This window comes from Hyla sarda, chromosome 1 (genome assembly GCF_029499605.1).
Source record: "Hyla sarda isolate aHylSar1 chromosome 1, aHylSar1.hap1, whole genome shotgun sequence".
NCBI classification, from domain to species: domain Eukaryota; kingdom Metazoa; phylum Chordata; class Amphibia; order Anura; family Hylidae; genus Hyla; species Hyla sarda.
The window spans coordinates 284,726,050-284,746,146 of record NC_079189.1 but is presented as its reverse complement, the minus strand read 5'-3'; the positions used below and the strand labels follow the sequence as shown (position 1 = coordinate 284,746,146).

The window sequence follows — 20,097 nt, the reverse complement described above, 5'->3', positions numbered from 1 at the left end:
CTGCCGCGGGGAGAGTGAAGCGAGCGCTCCGGGGAGGAGCGGGGACCCGGAGCGCTCGGCGTAACAGTACCCCCCCCCTTGGGTCTCCCCCTCTTCTTAGAGCCTGAGAACCTGAGGACCAGACTTTTGTCTAGGATGTTGTCCTCAGGTTCCCAGGATCTCTCTTCAGGACCACAACCCTCCCAGTCCACTAAAAAAAAATTTTTCCCTCTGACCTTTTTGGCAGCTAAAATTTCTTTGACCGAGAAGATGTCCGAGGAGCCGGAAACAGGAGTGGGAGGAACAGATTTGGGAGAAAAACGGTTGAGGATGAGTGGTTTGAGAAGAGAGACGTGAAAGGCATTAGGGATACGAAGAGAGGGAGGAAGAAGAAGTTTATAAGAGACAGGATTAATTTGACACAAAATTTTGAAAGGACCAAGATAGCGTGGTCCCAACTTGTAGCTAGGGACACGGAAGCGGACATATTTAGCGGAGAGCCATACCTTGTCTCCAGGGGAAAAAACGGGGGGAGCTCTTCTTTTCTTATCCGCGAACTTCTTCATGCGTGATGAAGCCTGTAAGAGAGAATTTTGGGTCTCTCTCCATATGATGGAAAGGTCACGAGAAATTTCATCCACAGCGGGCAGACCAGAGGGCAAGGGAGTAGGGAGGGGGGGAAGAGGGTGACGGCCGTACACCACGAAAAATGGGGATTTGGAGGAAGACTCAGAGACCCTGAAGTTATACGAGAATTCGGCCCATGGGAGGAGATCTGCCCAGTCATCCTGGCGGGAGGAAACAAAATGTCGCAAATAATCACCCAAGATCTGGTTAATCCTTTCTACTTGTCCATTGGACTGGGGATGATATGCAGAAGAAAAATTTAATTTAATCTTGAGTTGTTTACAGAGAGCCCTCCAGAATTTAGACACGAATTGGACGCCTCTATCCGAGACAATCTGCGTAGGCAACCCGTGAAGACGAAAAATGTGTACAAAAAATTGTTTAGCCAACTGAGGCGCAGAAGGAAGACCAGGAAGAGGGATGAAATGTGCCATTTTGGAGAATCGATCAACGACCACCCAAATAACAGTGTTGCCATGGGATGGGGGTAAGTCAGTAATAAAATCCATACCAATCAGAGACCAAGGCTGTTCGGGGACAGGCAGAGGATGAAGAAAACCAGCGGGCTTCTGGCGAGGAGTCTTATCCCGGGCACAGATAGTGCAGGCTCGCACAAAGTCCACAACATCCGTCTCCAGAGTCGGCCACCAATAGAAGCGGGAGATGAGTTGCACAGATTTCTTGATACCCGCATGACCTGCGAGATGGGAGGAGTGACCCCATTTGAGGATTCCGAGGCGTTGGCGAGGAGAAACAAAGGTCTTTCCTGGAGGAGTCTGCCTGATGGAGGCAGGAGAAGTGGAGATCAGGCAGTCAGGTGGAATGATGTGTTGCGGAGAGAGTTCAACTTCTGAGGCATCCGAGGAACGAGAGAGAGCATCGGCCCTAATGTTCTTATCGGCAGGACGAAAGTGAATCTCAAAATTAAATCGGGCAAAGAACAGAGACCACCGGGCCTGGCGAGGATTCAGCCGTTGGGCAGACTGGAGGTAGGAGAGGTTCTTGTGGTCGGTGTAGATAATAACAGGAGAACTTGATCCCTCCAGCAGATGCCTCCATTCCTCAAGTGCTAATTTAATGGCTAGAAGCTCTCGATCCCCGATGGAGTAGTTCCTCTCCGCTGGAGAGAAGGTCCTAGAGAAAAAACCACAAGTGACAGCATGCCCGGAAGAATTTTTTTGTAGAAGAACAGCTCCAGCTCCCACTGAGGAGGCATCAACCTCCAATAGGAAGGGTTTGGAAGGGTCAGGTCTGGAGAGGACGGGAGCCGAAGAAAAGGCAGACTTGAGTCGTTTAAAGGCGTCTTCTGCTTGAGGGGGCCAGGACTTGGGATCAGCATTTTTTTTGGTTAAAGCCACGATAGGAGCCACAATGGTAGAAAAATGTGGAATAAATTGCCTGTAATAATTGGCGAACCCCAAAAAGCGTTGGATAGCACGGAGTCCGGAGGGGCGTGGCCAATCTAAGACGGCAGAGAGTTTGTCTGGATCCATCTGTAGTCCCTGGCCAGAGACCAAATATCCTAGAAAAGGAAGAGATTGGCATTCAAACAGACATTTCTCAATTTTGGCATAGAGTTGGTTGTCACGAAGTCTCTGAAGAACCATACGGACATGCTGGCGGTGTTCTTCTAGATTGGCAGAAAAAATTAGGATATCGTCCAGATATACAACAACACAGGAGTATAACAGATCACGAAAAATTTCATTGACAAAGTCTTGGAAGACGGCAGGGGCGTTGCACAGTCCAAAGGGCATGACCAGATACTCAAAGTGTCCATCTCTGGTGTTAAATGCCGTTTTCCACTCGTCCCCCTCTCTGATGCGGATGAGGTTATAGGCGCCTCTTAAGTCCAATTTAGTGAAGATGTGGGCACCTTGGAGGCGATCAAAGAGTTCAGAGATGAGGGGTAAGGGGTAGCGGTTCTTAACCGTGATTTTATTAAGACCGCGGTAGTCAATGCATGGACGTAGGGAGCCATCTTTTTTGGACACAAAGAAAAATCCGGCTCCGGCAGGAGAGGAGGATTTACGGATAAAGCCCTTTTTTAGATTCTCCTGGACATATTCGGACATGGCAAGAGTCTCTGGGGCAGAGAGAGGATAAATTCTGCCCCGGGGTGGAGTAGTGCCCGGGAGGAGGTCGATAGGGCAATCATAAGGCCTGTGAGGAGGTAGAGTCTCAGCTTGTTTTTTGCAGAAAACATCCGCGAAGTCCATATAGGCCTTAGGGAGACCGGTTACTGGAGGAACCACAGAGTTACGGCAAGGGTTACTGGGAACCGGTTTTAGACAGTTCTTGGAACAAGAGGACCCCCAACTCTTGATCTCCCCAGTGGACCAATCCAGGGTAGGGGAATGAAGTTGAAGCCAGGGAAGTCCAAGGAGAATTTCCGAGGTGCAATTGGGGAGGACCAAAAGTTCAATCCTCTCATGATGAGATCCGATGCTCATAAGAAGGGGCTCCGTGCGGAAACGTATGGTACAGTCCAATCTTTCATTATTTACACAATTGATGTAGAGGGGTCTGGCGAGACTGGTCACCGGGATGTTGAACCTGTTGACGAGAGAGGCCAAAATAAAATTTCCTGCAGATCCAGAGTCCAAGAAGGCCACTGTAGAGAAGGAGAAGGCAGAGGCAGACATCCGCACAGGCACAGTAAGACGTGGAGAAGCAGAGTAGACATCAAGGACTGTCTCATCTTTGTGCGGAGTCAGCGTACGTCTTTCCAGGCGGGGAGGACGGATAGGACAATCTCTCAGGAAGTGTTCGGTACTAGCACAGTACAGGCAGAGGTTCTCCATACGGCGTCGTGTCCTCTCTTGAGGTGTCAGGCGAGACCGGTCGACCTGCATAGCCTCCACGGCGGGAGGCACAGGAACAGATTGCAGGGGACCAGAGGAGAGAGGAGCCGAGGAGAAGAAACGCCTCGTGCGAACAGAGTCCATATCTTGGCGGAGTTCCTGACGCCTTTCGGAAAAACGCATGTCAATGCGAGTGGCTAGGTGAATAAGTTCATGTAGATTAGCAGGAATTTCTCGTGCGGCCAGAACATCTTTAATGTTGCTGGATAGGCCTTTTTTGAAGGTCGCGCAGAGGGCCTCATTATTCCAGGACAATTCTGAAGTAAGAGTACGGAATTGTACGGCATACTCGCCAACGGAAGAATTACCCTGGACCAGGTTCAACAGGGCAGTCTCAGCAGAAGAGGCTCGGGCAGGTTCCTCAAAGACACTTCGGATTTCCGAGAAGAAGGAGTGTACAGAGGCAGTGACGGGGTCATTGCGGTCCCAGAGCGGTGTGACCCATGACAGGGCTTTTCCGGACAGAAGGCTGACTACGAAAGCCACCTTAGACCTTTCGGTGGGAAACAGGTCCGACATCATCTCCAGATGCAGGGAACATTGGGAAAGAAAGCCACGGCAAAACTTAGAGTCCCCATCAAATTTATCCGGCAAGGATAAGCGTATCCCAGGAGCGGCCACTCGCTGCGGAGGAGGTGCAGGAGCTGGCGGAGGAGATGACTGCTGAAGCTGTGGTAGTAACTGTTGTAGCATAACGGTCAGTTGAGACAGCTGTTGGCCTTGTTGCGCTATCTGTTGTGACTGCTGGGCGACCACCGTGGTGAGGTCAGCGACAACTGGCAGAGGAACTTCAGCGGGATCCATGGCCGGATCTACTGTCACGATGCCGGCTGGCAGGTAGTGGATCCTCTGTGCCAGAGAGGGATTGGCGTGGACCGTGCTAGTGGACCGGTTCTAAGCCACTACTGGTTTTCACCAGAGCCCGCCGCAAAGCGGGATGGTCTTGCTGCGGCGGTAGTGACCAGGTCGTATCCACTAGCAACGGCTCACCTCTCTGGCTGCTGAAGATAGGCGCGGTACAAGGGAGTAGGCAAAAGCAAGGTCGGACGTAGCAGAAGGTCGGGGCAGGCAGCAAGGATCGTAGTCAGGGGCAACGGCAGAAGGTCTGGAAACACAGGCAAGGAACACACAAGGAACGCTTTCACTGGCACTAAGGCAACAAGATCCGGCAAGGGAGTGCAGGGGAAGTGAGGTGATATAGGGAAGTGCACAGGTGAACACACTGATTGGAACCACTGCGCCAATCAGCGGCGCAGTGGCCCTTTAAATCGCAGAGACCCGGCGCGCGCGCGCCCTAGGGAGCGGGGCCGCGCGCGCCGGGACAGAACAGACGGAGAGCGAGTCAGGTAGGGGAGCCGGGGTGCGCATCGCGAGCGGGCGCTACCCGCATCGCGAATCGCATCCCGGCTGGCAGCGGAATCGCAGCGCCCCGGGTCAGAGGACGTGACCGGAGCGCTGCCGCGGGGAGAGTGAAGCGAGCGCTCCGGGGAGGAGCGGGGACCCGGAGCGCTCGGCGTAACATAAGAGTCACATCCGCTATAATATTCCAAAATGGTATGGCATTAGATATGATGTATGGTGTAAAAGGAAAAAGGGGGGTATACGAGATGTTTGGGAGATGTGTTGCGCGTATATCTCAGCCTATATAGGACCAGTAAAATAATCATACTCATAATTCTAATAATCTTGCTTTGTTGTGTGTTGTGTTTTGCCTTGCCTAAAGAAGAAGAAGTGTGAGACGACCGACAAGAATGATGACAAATGTAGACTTTGAGATTACAGATGAAGCCTGTACCCCATTACAGAGCTTCAATGCCATTTATAACACCAGTGACCCATAGGGACAGCATCTGACTCCATATGTGTAAAGTCTGAGGTTAAGGGGGTCCATGGATAAGCCATGGGTCATCTAAAGTACAGTGAAACGTTCGAGAAAACACATTGGGGCAGAAGAGTTAGGATGATGGAAATTAGGGAAAGGGAAAATTGGTCATTTTTAGGGGGGACTGTGATAGATTTATATGTGTGTATATATAAATTTTATATACTGTATATGTAAAATAACCAATTCCTGTTATTTTGTCCACTCCTCCCCTATCTGCTCACCCTCATATCCCCCCTCCCATTGTCTGAATACTGAACAAAAGAGACTTGTGAAGAAGTTACAAGAAGTTGAGAGACACGAGGACAAGGCACATCCCCCATGATATTTGCCCACTCCCTATATGCTAGAACAGCCCACTAGGGAGGGTGGGAACTTATGTTAATAACAAAGGTGATATAAGCTTGAACGATTTGAAATAAAGACCAGTGGACAGCCCACAGAACACTAAAGCACAATGGCTCTGTCTGAGTTATTTCTCTATGCTTCGGGATATACATTATGTGCAAGAACGATGAGGTAATCTGCAACACTGTCTGCTAGCTACTACAACTCCCACCTGTCCACCACTACCTGCTGTGCTGTCCATTGGTTACTACAACTCCCACCAGTCCACCACTACCTGCTGTGTTGTCCGCTGGCTACTACAACTCCCACCAGTCCACCACAACCTGCTGTACTCTCTGCTGGCTACTACAACTCCCACCAGTCCACCACAACCTGCTGTACTGTCTGCTGGCTACTACAACTCCCATCAGCCCACCACTCATGCTGCTGCTACTACAAGCCAAGTCTACACATACACAACCCGTGATTGTCAAAAAAGGGATTTTTTTTTAGCTCTTCATACAAACGCTTTTTATTTTTCATTATTTGTGGACACCAATCCTATTAAAATTTTTTGAAACATATCCATTAAGTCTTCCGATACCTCGGTATGCTTTTTAACACTGGCAGCTACCGCTAGCTACTACAACTCCTACCAGTCCACCACTACCTGCTATGCTGCCCACTGGCTCCTACAACTCCCACCAGTACACCACTACCTGCTGTGCCTTCCGCTGGCTACTACAACTCCCACCAGTCCACCACATACTGCTGTACTCTCTGCTGGCTACTACAACTCCCACCAGGCCACCACTACCTGCTGTCTTCTTTGCTGGTTACTACAGCTCCCACCAGTTCACCACTACCTGCTGTGCTTTTTGCTGGCTACTACAACTCTCACCAGTCCACCACTACCTGCTGTGCTGTCCACTGTCTACTACTACTGCCACCAGTCCACCACTACCTGCTGTGCTGTACGCTGGATACTACAATTCCCACCAGTCCACCACTACCTGCTGTGCTCTCCGCTTGCTACTACAATTCCCACCAGTACACCACTACCTGCTGTGTTCTCCACTAGCTACTACAACTCCCACCAGTACACCACTACCTGCTGTACTGTCTGCTAGCTACTACAACTCCCACCAGTCCACCACTACCTGCTGTGCTGTCCACTGGCTACTACAACTCCCACCAGTCCACCACTACCTGCTGTGCTGTCCGCTGGCTACTACAACTCCCACCAGTCCACCACAACCTGCTGTACTCTCTGCTGGCTACTACAACTCCCACCAGTCCACCACTACCTGCTGTGCTGTCCGCTGGCTACTACAACTCCCACCAGTCCACCACAACCTGCTGTACTCTCTGCTGGCTACTACAACTCCAACCAGTCCACCACTACCTGCTGTACTGTCTGCTGGCTACTACAACTCCCATCAGCCCATCACTCATGCTGCTGCTTCTACAAGCCAAGTCTACACATACACAACCCATGATTGTCAAAAAAGGGATCGTTTTTTTAGCTCTTCATACAAACGCTTTTTATTTTTCATTATTTGGGGACACCAATCCTATTGAGATTTTTTGAAACATATCCATTAAGTCTTCCGATACCTCTGTATGCTTTTTAACACTGGCAGCTACCGCTAGCTACTACAACTCCCACCAGTCCACCACTACCTGCTATGCTGTCCACTGGCTACTACAACTCCCACCAGTCCACCACTACCTGCTGTGCTGGCCGCTGGCTACTACAACTCCCACCAGTCCACCACAACCTGCTGTACTCTCTGCTGGCAACTACAACTCCCACCAGTCCACCACTACCTGTTGTGTTCTGCACTAGCTACTACAACTCCCATCAGTACACCACTACCTGCTGTACTGTTCGCTAGCTACTACAACTCCCACCAGTCCACCATTACCTGCTGTGCTGTCCACTGGCTACTACAACTCCCACCAGTCCACCACTACCTGCTGTGCTGTCCGCTGGCTACTTGAACTCCCACCAGTCCACCACTACCTGCTGTACTGTCTGCTGGCTACTACAACGCCCATCAGCCCATCATTCAAGCTGCTGTTACTACAAGCCAAGTCTACACATACACAACCCGTGATTGTCAAAAAAGGGATAGTTTTTTTTAGCTCTTCATACAAACGCTTTTTATTTTTCATTATTTGGGGACACCAATCCTATTGAAATTTTTTGAAACATATCCATTAACCTCTTAAGGACCCAGGACGTACGGGGACGTCCCCGCACCCTGGGCCTTAAGGACCCAGGACGTCCCCGTACGTCCTGGCGTTTTCCGGTCTCTGCCGCTCGCCGGGCAGAGATCGGAACTGGATGCCTGCTGAAATCCTTCAGCAGGCATCCAGGGCAAACGCCGAGGGGGGCCATGTAGGCCCCCCATGTCGGCGATCGCCGCAAATCGCATGGGAAATCGCCCTTGCGATCTGCGGCGATACCGGGCTGATCGGGTCTCTGGGACCCGACCACCCGGTAATTTCGCATGATCCCGGCTGTCACAGACAGCCAGGACCATGCTGAAGTATCGGAGCGAGGTGGCAAGCCTGCCACCTCCTCCGATCCCCTGCGATCTGTCGGTTAGTGAACCGACCAATCGCAGGAGGGGGGGCGGTTACTTCCTCCCGTCCTGCCCGGCCCCTGAAAGTCGGGACAGGACGGGAGGAAGACCGGAGGACGCGGCGGGGGACGGGGGAGTGCTGGGGACTGGCCCCGGTACTTACCTCGTCCCTGAAGACCCGGATCCCGGCGGTGAAGATGGCGGCGGCGGTGACAGGTGAGTAGATCTTCAGCCGCGGTCGGGCCCTTTACAGCAATGCACGTCGCCGTAAAGCGACATGCATTGCTGTAATAGGACCCTGTAAACTACAACTCCCAGCATGCCCAGACAGCCCTTGGCGTCTGGGCATGCTGGGAGTTGCAGTTTTGCAACATCTGGAGGTCCACAGTTTTTGGACCACTGTGCCCTTCCAGATGTTGCAAAACTACACATCCTCAGCATGCCCTTACTGTCCAGGCATGCTGGGAGTTGTAGTGCTGTAACATCTGGCCCTTCAGATGTTGCAGAACTACAACTCCCAGCATGCCTGGACAGTTTTGGCATACTGGGAGTTGTAGTTTTGCAACATCTGGAAGGGCACAGATTGGGAACCACTGTATTAGTGGTCTGCAAACTAGTCCTCCAGATGTTGCAAAACTACAACTCCAAGCATGCTGGGAGTTGTAGTTCGGCAACATCTGGCTCTAAAGATGTTGCCGAACTACTACTCCCAGCATGCCTGAGAATGTTTGGGAGTTGTGGTTTTGCAACAGCTGGAGGCACACAGGTTGGGAAACATTGTTTCCTAACTCAGTGTTTCCCAACCCGTGTGCCTCCAGCTGTTGCAAAACCACAACTCCCAAACATTCTCAGGCATGCTGGGAGTAGTAGTTTTGCAACAGCTAGAGGTCCCCCCCCTGTGAATGTACAGGGTACATTCACATGGGCAGGGGGCTTACAGTGAGTATCAGGCTGCAAGTTTGCAATGCAGCAAATTTTGCGCGGCAGCTCAAACTCGCTGTAACCCCCCCGCCCGTGTGACTGTACCCTAAAAACACTACACTACACTACACTTACACAAAATAAAATAAAAAGTAAAAAACACTACATATACACATACCCCTACATAGCCCCCCTCTCCTCCCCAATAAAAATGAAAAACGTCTGGTACGCCACTCTTTCCAAAATGGAGCCTCCAGCAGTTGCAAAACAACAACTCCCAGTATTGCCGGACAGCCGTTGACTGTCCAGGCATGCTGGGAGTTTTGCAACAGCTGGAGGCACCCTGTTTGGCAATCACTGGCGTAGAATACCCCTATGTCCACCCCTATGCAAATCCCTAATTCAGGCCTCAAATGCGCATGGTGCTCTCACTTTGGAGCCCTGTCGTATTTCAAGGCAACAGTTTAGGGTCACATATGGGGTATCGCCATACTCGGGAGAAATTGCCTAACAAATCTTGGGGGGCTTTTTCTCCTTTCACCCCTTATGAAAAGGTGAAGTTGGGGTCTACACCAGCATGTTAGTGTAAAAAAAATAAACTTTTTACACTAACATGCTGGTGTTGCCCTATACTTTTCATTTTGACAAGAGGTAAAGGGGAAAAAAGCCCCCCAAAATTTGTAACGCAATTTCTCCCGAGTACGGAGATACCTCATATGTGGGCACAAACTGCTCTGGGGGCGCACAACAAGGCCCAGAAGGGAGAGTGCGCCATGTACATTTGAGGTGATTTGCACAGGGCTGGCTGATTGTTACAGCGGTTTTGACAAACGCAAAAAAAAAAAAAACCACATGTGACCCCATTTCGGAAACTACACCCCTCACGGAATGTAATGAGGGGTGCAGTGAGAATTTACACCCCACAGGTGTCTGACAGATCTTTGGAAGAGTGGGCTGTGCAAATTAAAAATGTTGTACAGACCACTGTTCCAAAGATATGACAGACACCAGTGGGGGGCAAATGCTCACTTTACGCCTTCTTACGTTCCTCAAGGGGTATAGTTTCCAAAATGGTATGCCATGTGGGGGTTATTTTGCTGTTCTGGCACCATAGGGGCTTCCTAAATGCGACATGCCCCCCGAGCAAAATTTGCTCTCAAAAAGCCAAATATGACTCCTTCTCTTCTGAGCATTGTAGTTCGCCCGTAGTGCACTTCAGGTCAACTTTTGGGGTACCTCCATACTCAGAGGAGATGTGGTTACAAATTTTGGGGGGTATTTTCTGCTATTAACCCTTGCAAAAATGTGAAATTTGGGGGGGAAACACACCTTTTAGTGATTTTTTTTATTTTTTTTTTTACGTATGCAAAAGTCGTTAAACCCCTGTGGGGTATTAAGGCTCACTTTATTTCTTGTTACGTTCCCCGAGGGGTCTAGTTTCCAAAATGCTATGCCATGTGTTTTTTTTTGCTGTCCTGGCACCATAGGGGCTTCCTAAATGCGACATGCCCCCGAGCAAAATTTGCTCTCAAAAAGCCAAATATGACTCCTTCTCTTCTGAGCATTGTAGTTCACCCATAGTACACCTCAGGTCAACTTATGGGGTACCTTCATACTCAGAAGAGATGGGGTTACAATGTTTGGGGGGTATTTTCTGCTATTAACCCTTGCAAAAATGTGAAATTTGGGGGGAAACACACATTTTAGTGAAATTTTATTTTTATTTTTTTACATATGCAAAAGTCGTGAAACACCTGTGGGGTATTAAGGCTCACTTTATTCCTTGTTATGTACCTCAAGGGGTCTAGTTTCCAAAATGGTATGCCATGTGGGGGATTTTTGCTGTTCTGGCACCATAGGGGCTTCCTAAATGTGACATGCCCCCCAAAAACCATTTCAAAAAAACGTACTCTCCAAAATCCCCTTGTCGCTCCTTCGCTTCTGAGCCCTCTACTGCACCCGCCGAACACTTTACATAGACATATGAGGTATGTGCTTACTCGAGAGAAATTGGGCTACAAATATAAGTATACATTTTCTCCTTTTTCCCCTTGTAAAAATTCAAAAATTGGGTCTACAAGAACATGCGAGTGGAAAAAAATGGAGATTGTGAATTTTCTCCTTCACTTTGCTGTTATTCCTGTGAAACACCTAAAGGGTTAAAACGCGGACTGAATGTCATTTTCAATACTTTGGGGGGTGCAGTTTTTATAATGGGGTCATTTGTGGGGTATTTCTAAAATGAAGACCCTTCAAATCCACTTCAAACCTGAACTGGTCCATGAAAAATTGTGAGTTTGGAAATTTTGTGAAAAATTGGAAAATTGCTGCTGAACTTTGAAGCCCTCTGGTGTCTTCCAAAAGTAAAAACATGCCAATTTTATGATGCAAATATAAAGTAGACATATTGTATATGTGAATAAAAAAAAAAATATTCGGAATATCCATTTTCCTTACAAGCAGAGAGCTTCAAAGTTAGAAAAATGCAAAATTTTCAAATTTTTCATAAAATTTGGGGATTTTTCACCAAGAAAGGATGCAAGTTACCACAAAATTTTACCACTATGTTAAAGTAGAATATGTCACGAAAAAACAATCTCGGAATCAGAATGATAAGTAAAAGCATCCCAGAGTTATTAATGTTTAAAGTGACAGTGGTCAGATGTGCAAAAAAAGGCCGGGTCCTGAGGTGTAAAATGGCTGGGTCCTTAAGGGGTTAAAGGGGTATTCCAGGCCAAAACTTTTTTTTATCAACTGGCTTAGGAACTGGCTCCGGAAAGTTAAACAGATTTGTAAATTACTTCTATTAAAAAATCTTAATCCTTTCAATAGTTATTAGCTTCTGAAGTTGAGTTGTTGTTTTCTGTCTAACTGCTCTCTGATGACTCATGTCTCGGGAGCTGTGCAGTTCCTATGGGGATATTCACCCATCATGCACAGCTCCCAGGACGTGACATCATCATTGAGCAGTTAGACAGAAAACTTCAGAAGCTAATAACTATTGGAAGGATTAAGATTTTTTTATAGAAGTAATTTACAAATCTGTTTAACTTTCCGGAGCCAGTTCATATATATATAAAAAAAAAGTCTTAAGTCTTCCGATGTATGCTTTTTAACACTGGCAGGCATACTCTATGCAACTTTATTCTAGTGTTTAGAAGCATACAAAATCCGCTAGTGCAGTGTGTTTTTAAACAAGCTGTTAGTTACAATGGGTTATCACATGTCTCTGTAACTTTGGCTTTCAGTTAGCCTTAAAAACCCTTTAAAACTACTTGAATACATTCACAGGTGGCCCTTACAATGTTATACAGGGCTTTAGAGCTCTTAGGCAGTGTTATACATATGTTTTATGGTGCGTTCCCACCTGGCATATACGCAGCCTATTTCACGCTGCGCAAAATTTGCGGCAGCAGCAGAAAATACGCTGCTTATTCCTTGCTCACTATACATACAGGGCTTTCCCGTGGCAGCCCAATGCGTGTAGTGAGTTTTGGAGGCGGGGCATTGTTCCGACATGACTGTGATGCGCAGCTCCGCCTACAAAACTCACTGCACACATAGAGCTGCCGCCGGAAAGCCTTGTGTGTATAGTGAGCAAGGAATACGCAGTGAATTTCCCGCTGCTGCCATAAATTTTGCGCAGCGTGAAATACGCTGCGTATACTCCAGGTGGAAACGCACCCATAAAGGTTATTGCATTGCAGGTCCGAGTGAAGCTTTTCCAACAAGTTCTGTGAGCCTGGTGAACCACATTTTTTAAAAGCTCATTCTACTCTAGTATTGAGTCACACAGACTGTCAGTGAAAGAGCTATGACAGTATTAGAGTTAGTTCTGTTATTTAAAATATTAATATAACACATGATATTCTTGTGTGGTTTACACTTGTAGATAATGGTCAGAGCTACTGAGCCATACAACAAAGGGAGAAATCTCCTTAAAGGTGAATATTTAATAGCATTGCTGGAATCTGTCATATCCTGAATAAAAAAGAGAAGTTAATGTTGAAATACCACTACTTCCTTTTTTGGAACTCATTACTAAATAAGCGATAACATTTTACATTGTCACAGACCAGTGTGGACTTCATATCTGTAAAAGAGGCAGAACTAAAACATACGGTAAGACTCTGAAAAGATGTATAGCTACAAGTTAATAAGTTAGTAGTAAATATATTGTTATACAAGTGACTAAAGAGAAGAACTGCATTTTGTGTATTATTTATTCAGTATAAAACCTGTTTTACTAAATTCATTAACTGTGATGCAAAATTTCAGGTTATTGTCCTATTACTTTCAATTTGTTGGATATATACAATATTTTATTAGTTTCGCTGCTTGAGGGTGTCCACCCTAAAAAATATTCCTTTGTGACTATTGGACAATTAACTCAATTACATCTGTACTTTACAATGTGTGGGTGTTCCATGTATTGCACAATAAAGGAGCTCCTAGAGAAAAATATATAGAGTACTCCAGGGGTCAAGTCCTGGGGAAAAGAGTGTGGGAACTCACCCAAAATTTCCAGTTAAAGGGGTACTAGACATCTTATACCCTATCCAAAGGATAAGGGATAAGATGTCTGATCCCGGGGGTCCCGATGCTGGGGACCCTCACGTTCTCCCTGCTGCACCCAGTAGTTGTTTAGAGCATTGGGTGCATCACCGAAGGCTCGTGACGTCAAGGGCATGGCCCCTCAATGCAAGTCTATGGGAGGGGGCGTGACGGCCGTCATGCCACCTCCCATAGACTTGCATTGAGGGGGTATTACTGTGACGCCACGAGCCTCTGCCCCGCATCACCAGTCATCCGGCACGGAGCAAAGCTCGCTCAGTGCACCGGATGTCTGAGGTGCCACAGCTGAGATCGCGGGGGTCCCCAACAGTGGGACCCCCACGATCTGACATCTTATCCCCTATACTCTGGATAGGGGATAAGGTGTCTAGGGGAGGAGTACCCCTTTAAGGGCTGGTCCTGCAGGACTCCTGCTAATGGGAACTGCATTCCTGCTGTGGAAAAAGTGCAGGAACTCCATTCCCATGAGTTCCTGCAGGACTTGAGCCCTGGAGTACTCTAAAAGGTGTTTCAAACACAGATTGTTGTGGTAGTTTTTATAGCAAAAGTGGAAAAAAACATGATATGTGTTGTAGTAAGAGTTTTTTGCCCTATTAACTTATAGCATACATATGGCCACAGTGTTTGTCTTCAACTCGAAGACAACTTCTACAAAAATCCAGCATTTTTCTTGAAAATCTTATGTGTGAAGCTACTTTCTTTCCTTCTTTATTTATATATTTATTAATTTTAAATGCCACTTTTTTTTAAATAAAGATCAAGTTGATTATTCATGGTTTTACAGATTTCACTGTGCAGGATAAACAATGCATTTTACAGCATTTGGGGAGTTATAGGGAGATGTATCATTTGCATTATTTTGGAGGGGGCTTAGCTTATTTTTTTGTTTACTGTTGTTGCAGTTTTTGTAGAAAAAATATTAAAATGTGCAAGCTTTCTCAATGTTTAGCACAACAAATTCACCCCTTTACCTTTGGGTTGAGTATGTAAAAACTGAACCTGGTCAGAGGTGGAGTACTGATGCAAGAATATTTGCGCAATTTTTAAAAATTTTCACTTACAAAAACATGTAAATTCAAATCTATTCAAAATATTTACACACAGAGTGCAAATGGAATATTCTCTAGATAATGCAGCTCATAAATTCAGTGAATTTTTAATTCTAATACAATTGGCGTATCTTACCACAGAATATTTGTTACTTTGCCCATAGTAAATCTTATTATATAATAAACCATCCTGGTTGTTTTTTGTGTTTTTTGGTTTTGTTTCATATTTTATTTTATTTTTTTAAATAAAAAGATACTTGACCCTGTGCTGGCATGATTGATTCAATCATTCGCTGAAATACTGCTGTGTTACGATGTACTGTGTACATTGTCCACTGTCATTGTCCTGCAAGGCCTAATGGTTCTCCTGTACGGGGCCGCGGCTCTCCCGTGCAGGGGGCATGCCAGCCGCAGCATGACGTTGCGGCCGGCACGCCTCCTCCATACATCTCTATGGGAGAGGCGGGGAGGCAGCATTCGTGCCTCCCCGCATCCCCCATAGAACTGTATGGGGACGGGGAGGAGACGGGGCGTCACCGTCGACCTCTAGGTCGACGCTTCGTCACCATGGGCGCTAATGCCGGCGCCCCGTTAGGGAGATCGATGGGGGTCCCAGCGGTCGGACCCCCCGAGATCAAACACTTATCCCCTATCCTGTGGATAGGGGATAAGTGTAATTCCGCTGCAGTTATCCTTTAAGCAGATCTGCAGCAGAAAATACACACGTGTAAATGCACCCCTTAGCAGGAGCCATACATCACCATACAGACCAAATCCTGTATACTAAGACCAATATTACCAATAATACCAGTATACAAGGAGAAATGTTATCAGTATACATATTACCATCACATTGTTACTGACCAAATCCTGTATACTGACCAATATTATCAATAATACCAGAATGTATACAAGGAGGAATATTATCACTTGTATATTACCATAATTCTGTTACTGACCAAATCCTGTATACTAAGACCAATATTACCAATAATACCAGTATACAGGGAGAAATATTCCCCACATACAGTGACAGATATCAACTCTACACAGGCTCTGCAGACCATTTAAGTGACTACATACAGTTACATCAGGCGATTCGCAGGGGACTTCTTCTCTAACTGTTAACTTTACTTTTTAGACCATCAGCAGCCCCCCCCCCTCCCTTTAGGTAGTAGGCAACAGCAGCCTCTTTTAGGGAGTAGTTGTAGCAGTGCCATTTAGGTGGTAGTAGTAGTCGTAGCTTCCTTTAGGTATTCATAGTAGCCTCCTTTAGATATTCAAAGTAGCCCCCTTTAGGTATTCTTAGTAGCCCCATTTAGGTAGGCATATTAGCCCATTTAGATAGGAATAGTAGCCCTGTTTAGGTAGTTATATTAGCCTTGTAGCCCGCTTTAGGTAGTAATAGTAGCCTAGCAGCCCCCTTTTAGGTAGTAATAGTAGCCCCCTTTAGGTAAGAATAGTTGCCCCCTTCAGCAAAAGGAGTATCCCCCTTTAGGTAGGAAAAGCAGCCTAGTAGTCCCCTTTAGTTAAGAAATAGAAGCTTAGTAGTCCCCTTTAGGTAGGAATAGTAGCTTAGTAGCCCCCTTTAGGTAGGAATATTAGAAGCTTAGTAGCCCCCTTTACGTAGTAACAGTAACACCCTCCATAGGTAGTAAAAGTAGTCCCCTCTAGAAAGTCAAGAGTTAAAAAAAAACTCAAAACATACGCACCTGGCTCCAGCGTGGCATGTCCTCTCTTCTCTTCCCATCTGGTCTGAACTCCGACGCATGTTGACTTCACACATATGCCGGAGCACAGAGCGCAGAGGAAGGACATTTGGGGACTCTTGTTGGATGCATGCAATTTGCGGGTTGCCACAAAAGTGATTGACATGGCGGGGAGCAAATGGCTCTTTGCTCTGTCAATCAGCCGAGCGATGCATACTATAGGCACTTATAGTTACATAAGTCTCAGACCAACCTTGCGGCCCTGCGCTCGGCACTGTCCCCGGGAAAATGCCTGATGGACAGTCCGGCACCAATTTCAGTTGGGGGACGTGGCCACCTTTGGCCCTTCCTTAACAACGCTACTGGATCCAAGTTATTTCTAAACCCCACCATTTTTCAATTCCACTCCCGCCTGCTCCTGATGATTTTTTAACCAATCCCGCCCGCTCCCGTAGGGTGTTTGCTCTGCTCCCGCTGACATGTTTGTCCAATCCCACTGACTCCCGCTGTAATGTTTGTCCAATCCCGGCCGCTCCCGCTGACATAGGAATGTACAGACACTTGTGTGCAATGCTCTGCACATACTCCCCATGTATAGCAGTGTATAGTACATGGGGGTTATGTGGAGAGCATTGCACTCTAGTGTATGTACAGATGTGAACAGCAGTGACTGTGCAGACTCAGAGGCCCTGGGTCACTCACCAATGCAATGCTCCGCTCATACCTGTCCTACGGGGATGTATGATGGCTAATTTTTTGTGCTGTGGTCTGTAGTTTTTATTGGTATCATTTTTGTTTCAATAGGACTTTTTGATCACTTTTTATTATTTTTTTTATTGCATCTGAAGTGACCGAAAATGCGCAATTGTGGACTTTAGTAATTTTTTTTTACATGTACTCCATGGACTGCGCAATTTAATTAACATAATTTTTTAATAGTTCAGATATTTATGCATGCAGTGATGCCACATACTTTTTTAATTTATTTTTTTAACATTAGTTAAAAAATGGGAAAGGGGTTAATTAATTTAATTTTTTTTACTCTTTTTACTTTTGTTATAGCTCCCATTGGGTATATGCAGTCTGCACATACTCCCCATGTGTATAGCAGTGTGTGTGTACATTCCTATACAGATAGGGGTATGTGCAGAGCATTGCACCCTAGTCTGTACTACAGACAAGGGTGCAATGATATGCACATAACCCCACCTGTATAAGAATGTACACACACACTGCTATACACATGTGAGGGTATGTGCATCCTAAGGTTTGTAGAAGACACCAGGGTGCAATGCTCTGTCTGCATTCTAGTGGGTGATCCAAATAAAATGGCGGTGTAATGGCTCTCACCCCCCATCCCAGCCATCACACTGCCATTTTATTTGGATCACCCGCTCAGCCTGCCCTGGAGGATCAGTGACCGTCCATCTGGGCTCCATACAGTAGATCAGAATGTCCAATCATGTTACAACACACACTCACTGTGCACTGTGCTGTGGCCCCGGCCGGGTTGGTGATCCTCCCAAGGCCTCTGTATCTAGTCTACTCTTCTGCTCTGCGCTGCACTGGGAGGAGCAGCAACCCCACCCTGGTGAGTCCGTACCTAAGGCAGAAGCTGGTGAGTGGTGACTGTAAGCGAAGGGTGGGGCTGAGACTGAGTCATTGAGGCTGCTGCAGGATTTTGCGGGATTTGCGGGACCCGCAGGCATAGTGCCTAACCACCCGCCCGTGCCCGCCCGCAGCCTCTTGACTGCCCACGCCCGCAAGTTTTGGGTTGTGTCCAGCAGGATTCTAATCCCAATGCAGGGCTCTAGTGTACACTTGACACCTGTCATGGATGAGGCTTTATGGTCCTATAGTATCAGAAGCATGACAAGCAAGTGACAAGTAGTGTTGCTCGCGAATATTCGCAATTCGAATATTATTCGCGAATATCGCATATTCGCGAATTCGCGAATTTCGCGAATATAGCGCTATATATTCGTAATTACGAATATTCGTTTTTTTTTTTTTTTTTTTTTTTTTTTTTTCTTCACAGTACACATCACAGTGATCACCCCTCTCTGCTTCCAGCTTGTGTGGTGTAAAGAAGGCTGTAATACTACTGTGTGAGACTGGCGTGCGAAAATTCGCATATGCGAAAAGTAGCATATGCTAATTTTCGCATATGCGAATTTCCGCATATGCTAATTTTCGCATGCGCGAAAATAAAACGAGGATATAACGAATATGCGAATATTCGCGAATATATGACGAATATTCGTCCATATATTCGCGAATATTCGCGAATTCGAATATGGCCTATGCCGCTCAACACTAGTGACAAGGAGGCTGAAGCTCAATTTTCCACCTAAAAATCCATATGATGGCTTATGTTTTGTGCCACCAATTCTACTTGCAGTGACATTAGTCATTTTACCAAAAAATCTACGGTGAAATGGAAAAAAAATCATTGTGCGACATAATTGAAGAAAAAATTTCCTTTTGTAACTTTTGGGGGCTCCCATTTCTACGCAGTGCATTTTTCGGTAAAAATAACACCTTATCTTTACTCTGTAGGTCCATACAATTAAAATGATACCCTACTTATATAGGTTGGATATTGTCGTACTTCAGAAAAAAATCATAACTATATGCAGGAAAATTTATATGTTAAAAATTCTCATCTTCTAACCCCAATAACTTTTTTATTTTTCCGCGTACGGGCCAGTATGAGGACTCATTTTTTGCGCCGTGTTCTGAAGTTTTTATCGGTACCTTTTTTGTGTTGATCAGACTTTTTGATCGCTTTTTATTCATTTTTTCATTATATAAAAAGTGACCAAAAATACACTATTTTGGACTTTGGAATTTTTTTGCGTGCACACCATTGACCTTGAAATTTAATTAACAATATATTTTTATAGTTCGGACATTTTCGCATGCGGCGATACCACATATGTTTATTTTTATTTTTATTTACACAGTTTTTTTATGGGAAAAGGGGGGTGATTCAAACTTTTAATAGGGAAGAAGTTAAATGACCTTTATTAACTTTTTTTTTCACTTTTTTTTGCAGTGTTATAGCTCCCATAGGGAGCTATAGCACTGCACACACTGATCTCCTATGCTGATCCCTGCAAAGCCATAGCTTTGCATGGATCAGTGAGATAGGAGCTTGATTGCTCAAGCCTGTAGCTCAGGCTTGGAGCAATCAATCGACGATTGGACGCCGCAGAGAGATGTAAGGAGACCTCCGCCTGCGTCCCAGCTGATCGGAACATCACGATTTTATCACGATGTCCCGATCAGCCCGACTGAGCTGCCGGGAACCGTTTACTTTCGTTTTCAGACGCGGTGGTCAACTTTGATCGCCGCGTCTGAAGGGTTAACAGCGAGCGGCACAACGATCGATGCCGCGCGCTGTTAGCCAGGGTCCCGGTTATTGCTAGCAGCCGGGACCGACCCGGTGTGATGCGGGGTCACGGCGTGACCCCGTTTTTCACACCGGGCTTAGGGTGTACAGGTACGCCCTAAGTCCTTAAGAGGTTAAATAGAAGGTTTATATAGTAAGACATTAAGAAGTATGGGATA

At 46.4% G+C, this 20,097-nt stretch overlaps 1 protein-coding gene across 3 annotated transcripts in view; it reads left to right on the top strand.

Annotated features, from left to right (window-relative positions):
* Positions 1 to 20,097, top strand: part of LRRC25 (leucine rich repeat containing 25) — a 197,528-nt gene that overhangs the window by 124,195 nt on the left and 53,236 nt on the right. The window contains exons 3-4 of one of the 3 annotated variants that reach the window (XM_056574271.1): positions 13,084 to 13,135; positions 13,266 to 13,313. The exons of the other annotated variants lie outside the window; for them this stretch is intronic. Coding sequence (XP_056430246.1) covers positions 13,084 to 13,135; positions 13,266 to 13,313 — 100 coding nt within the window. The remainder of the gene's footprint in view (positions 1 to 13,083; positions 13,136 to 13,265; positions 13,314 to 20,097) is intronic. 3 annotated transcript variants of the gene reach the window in all.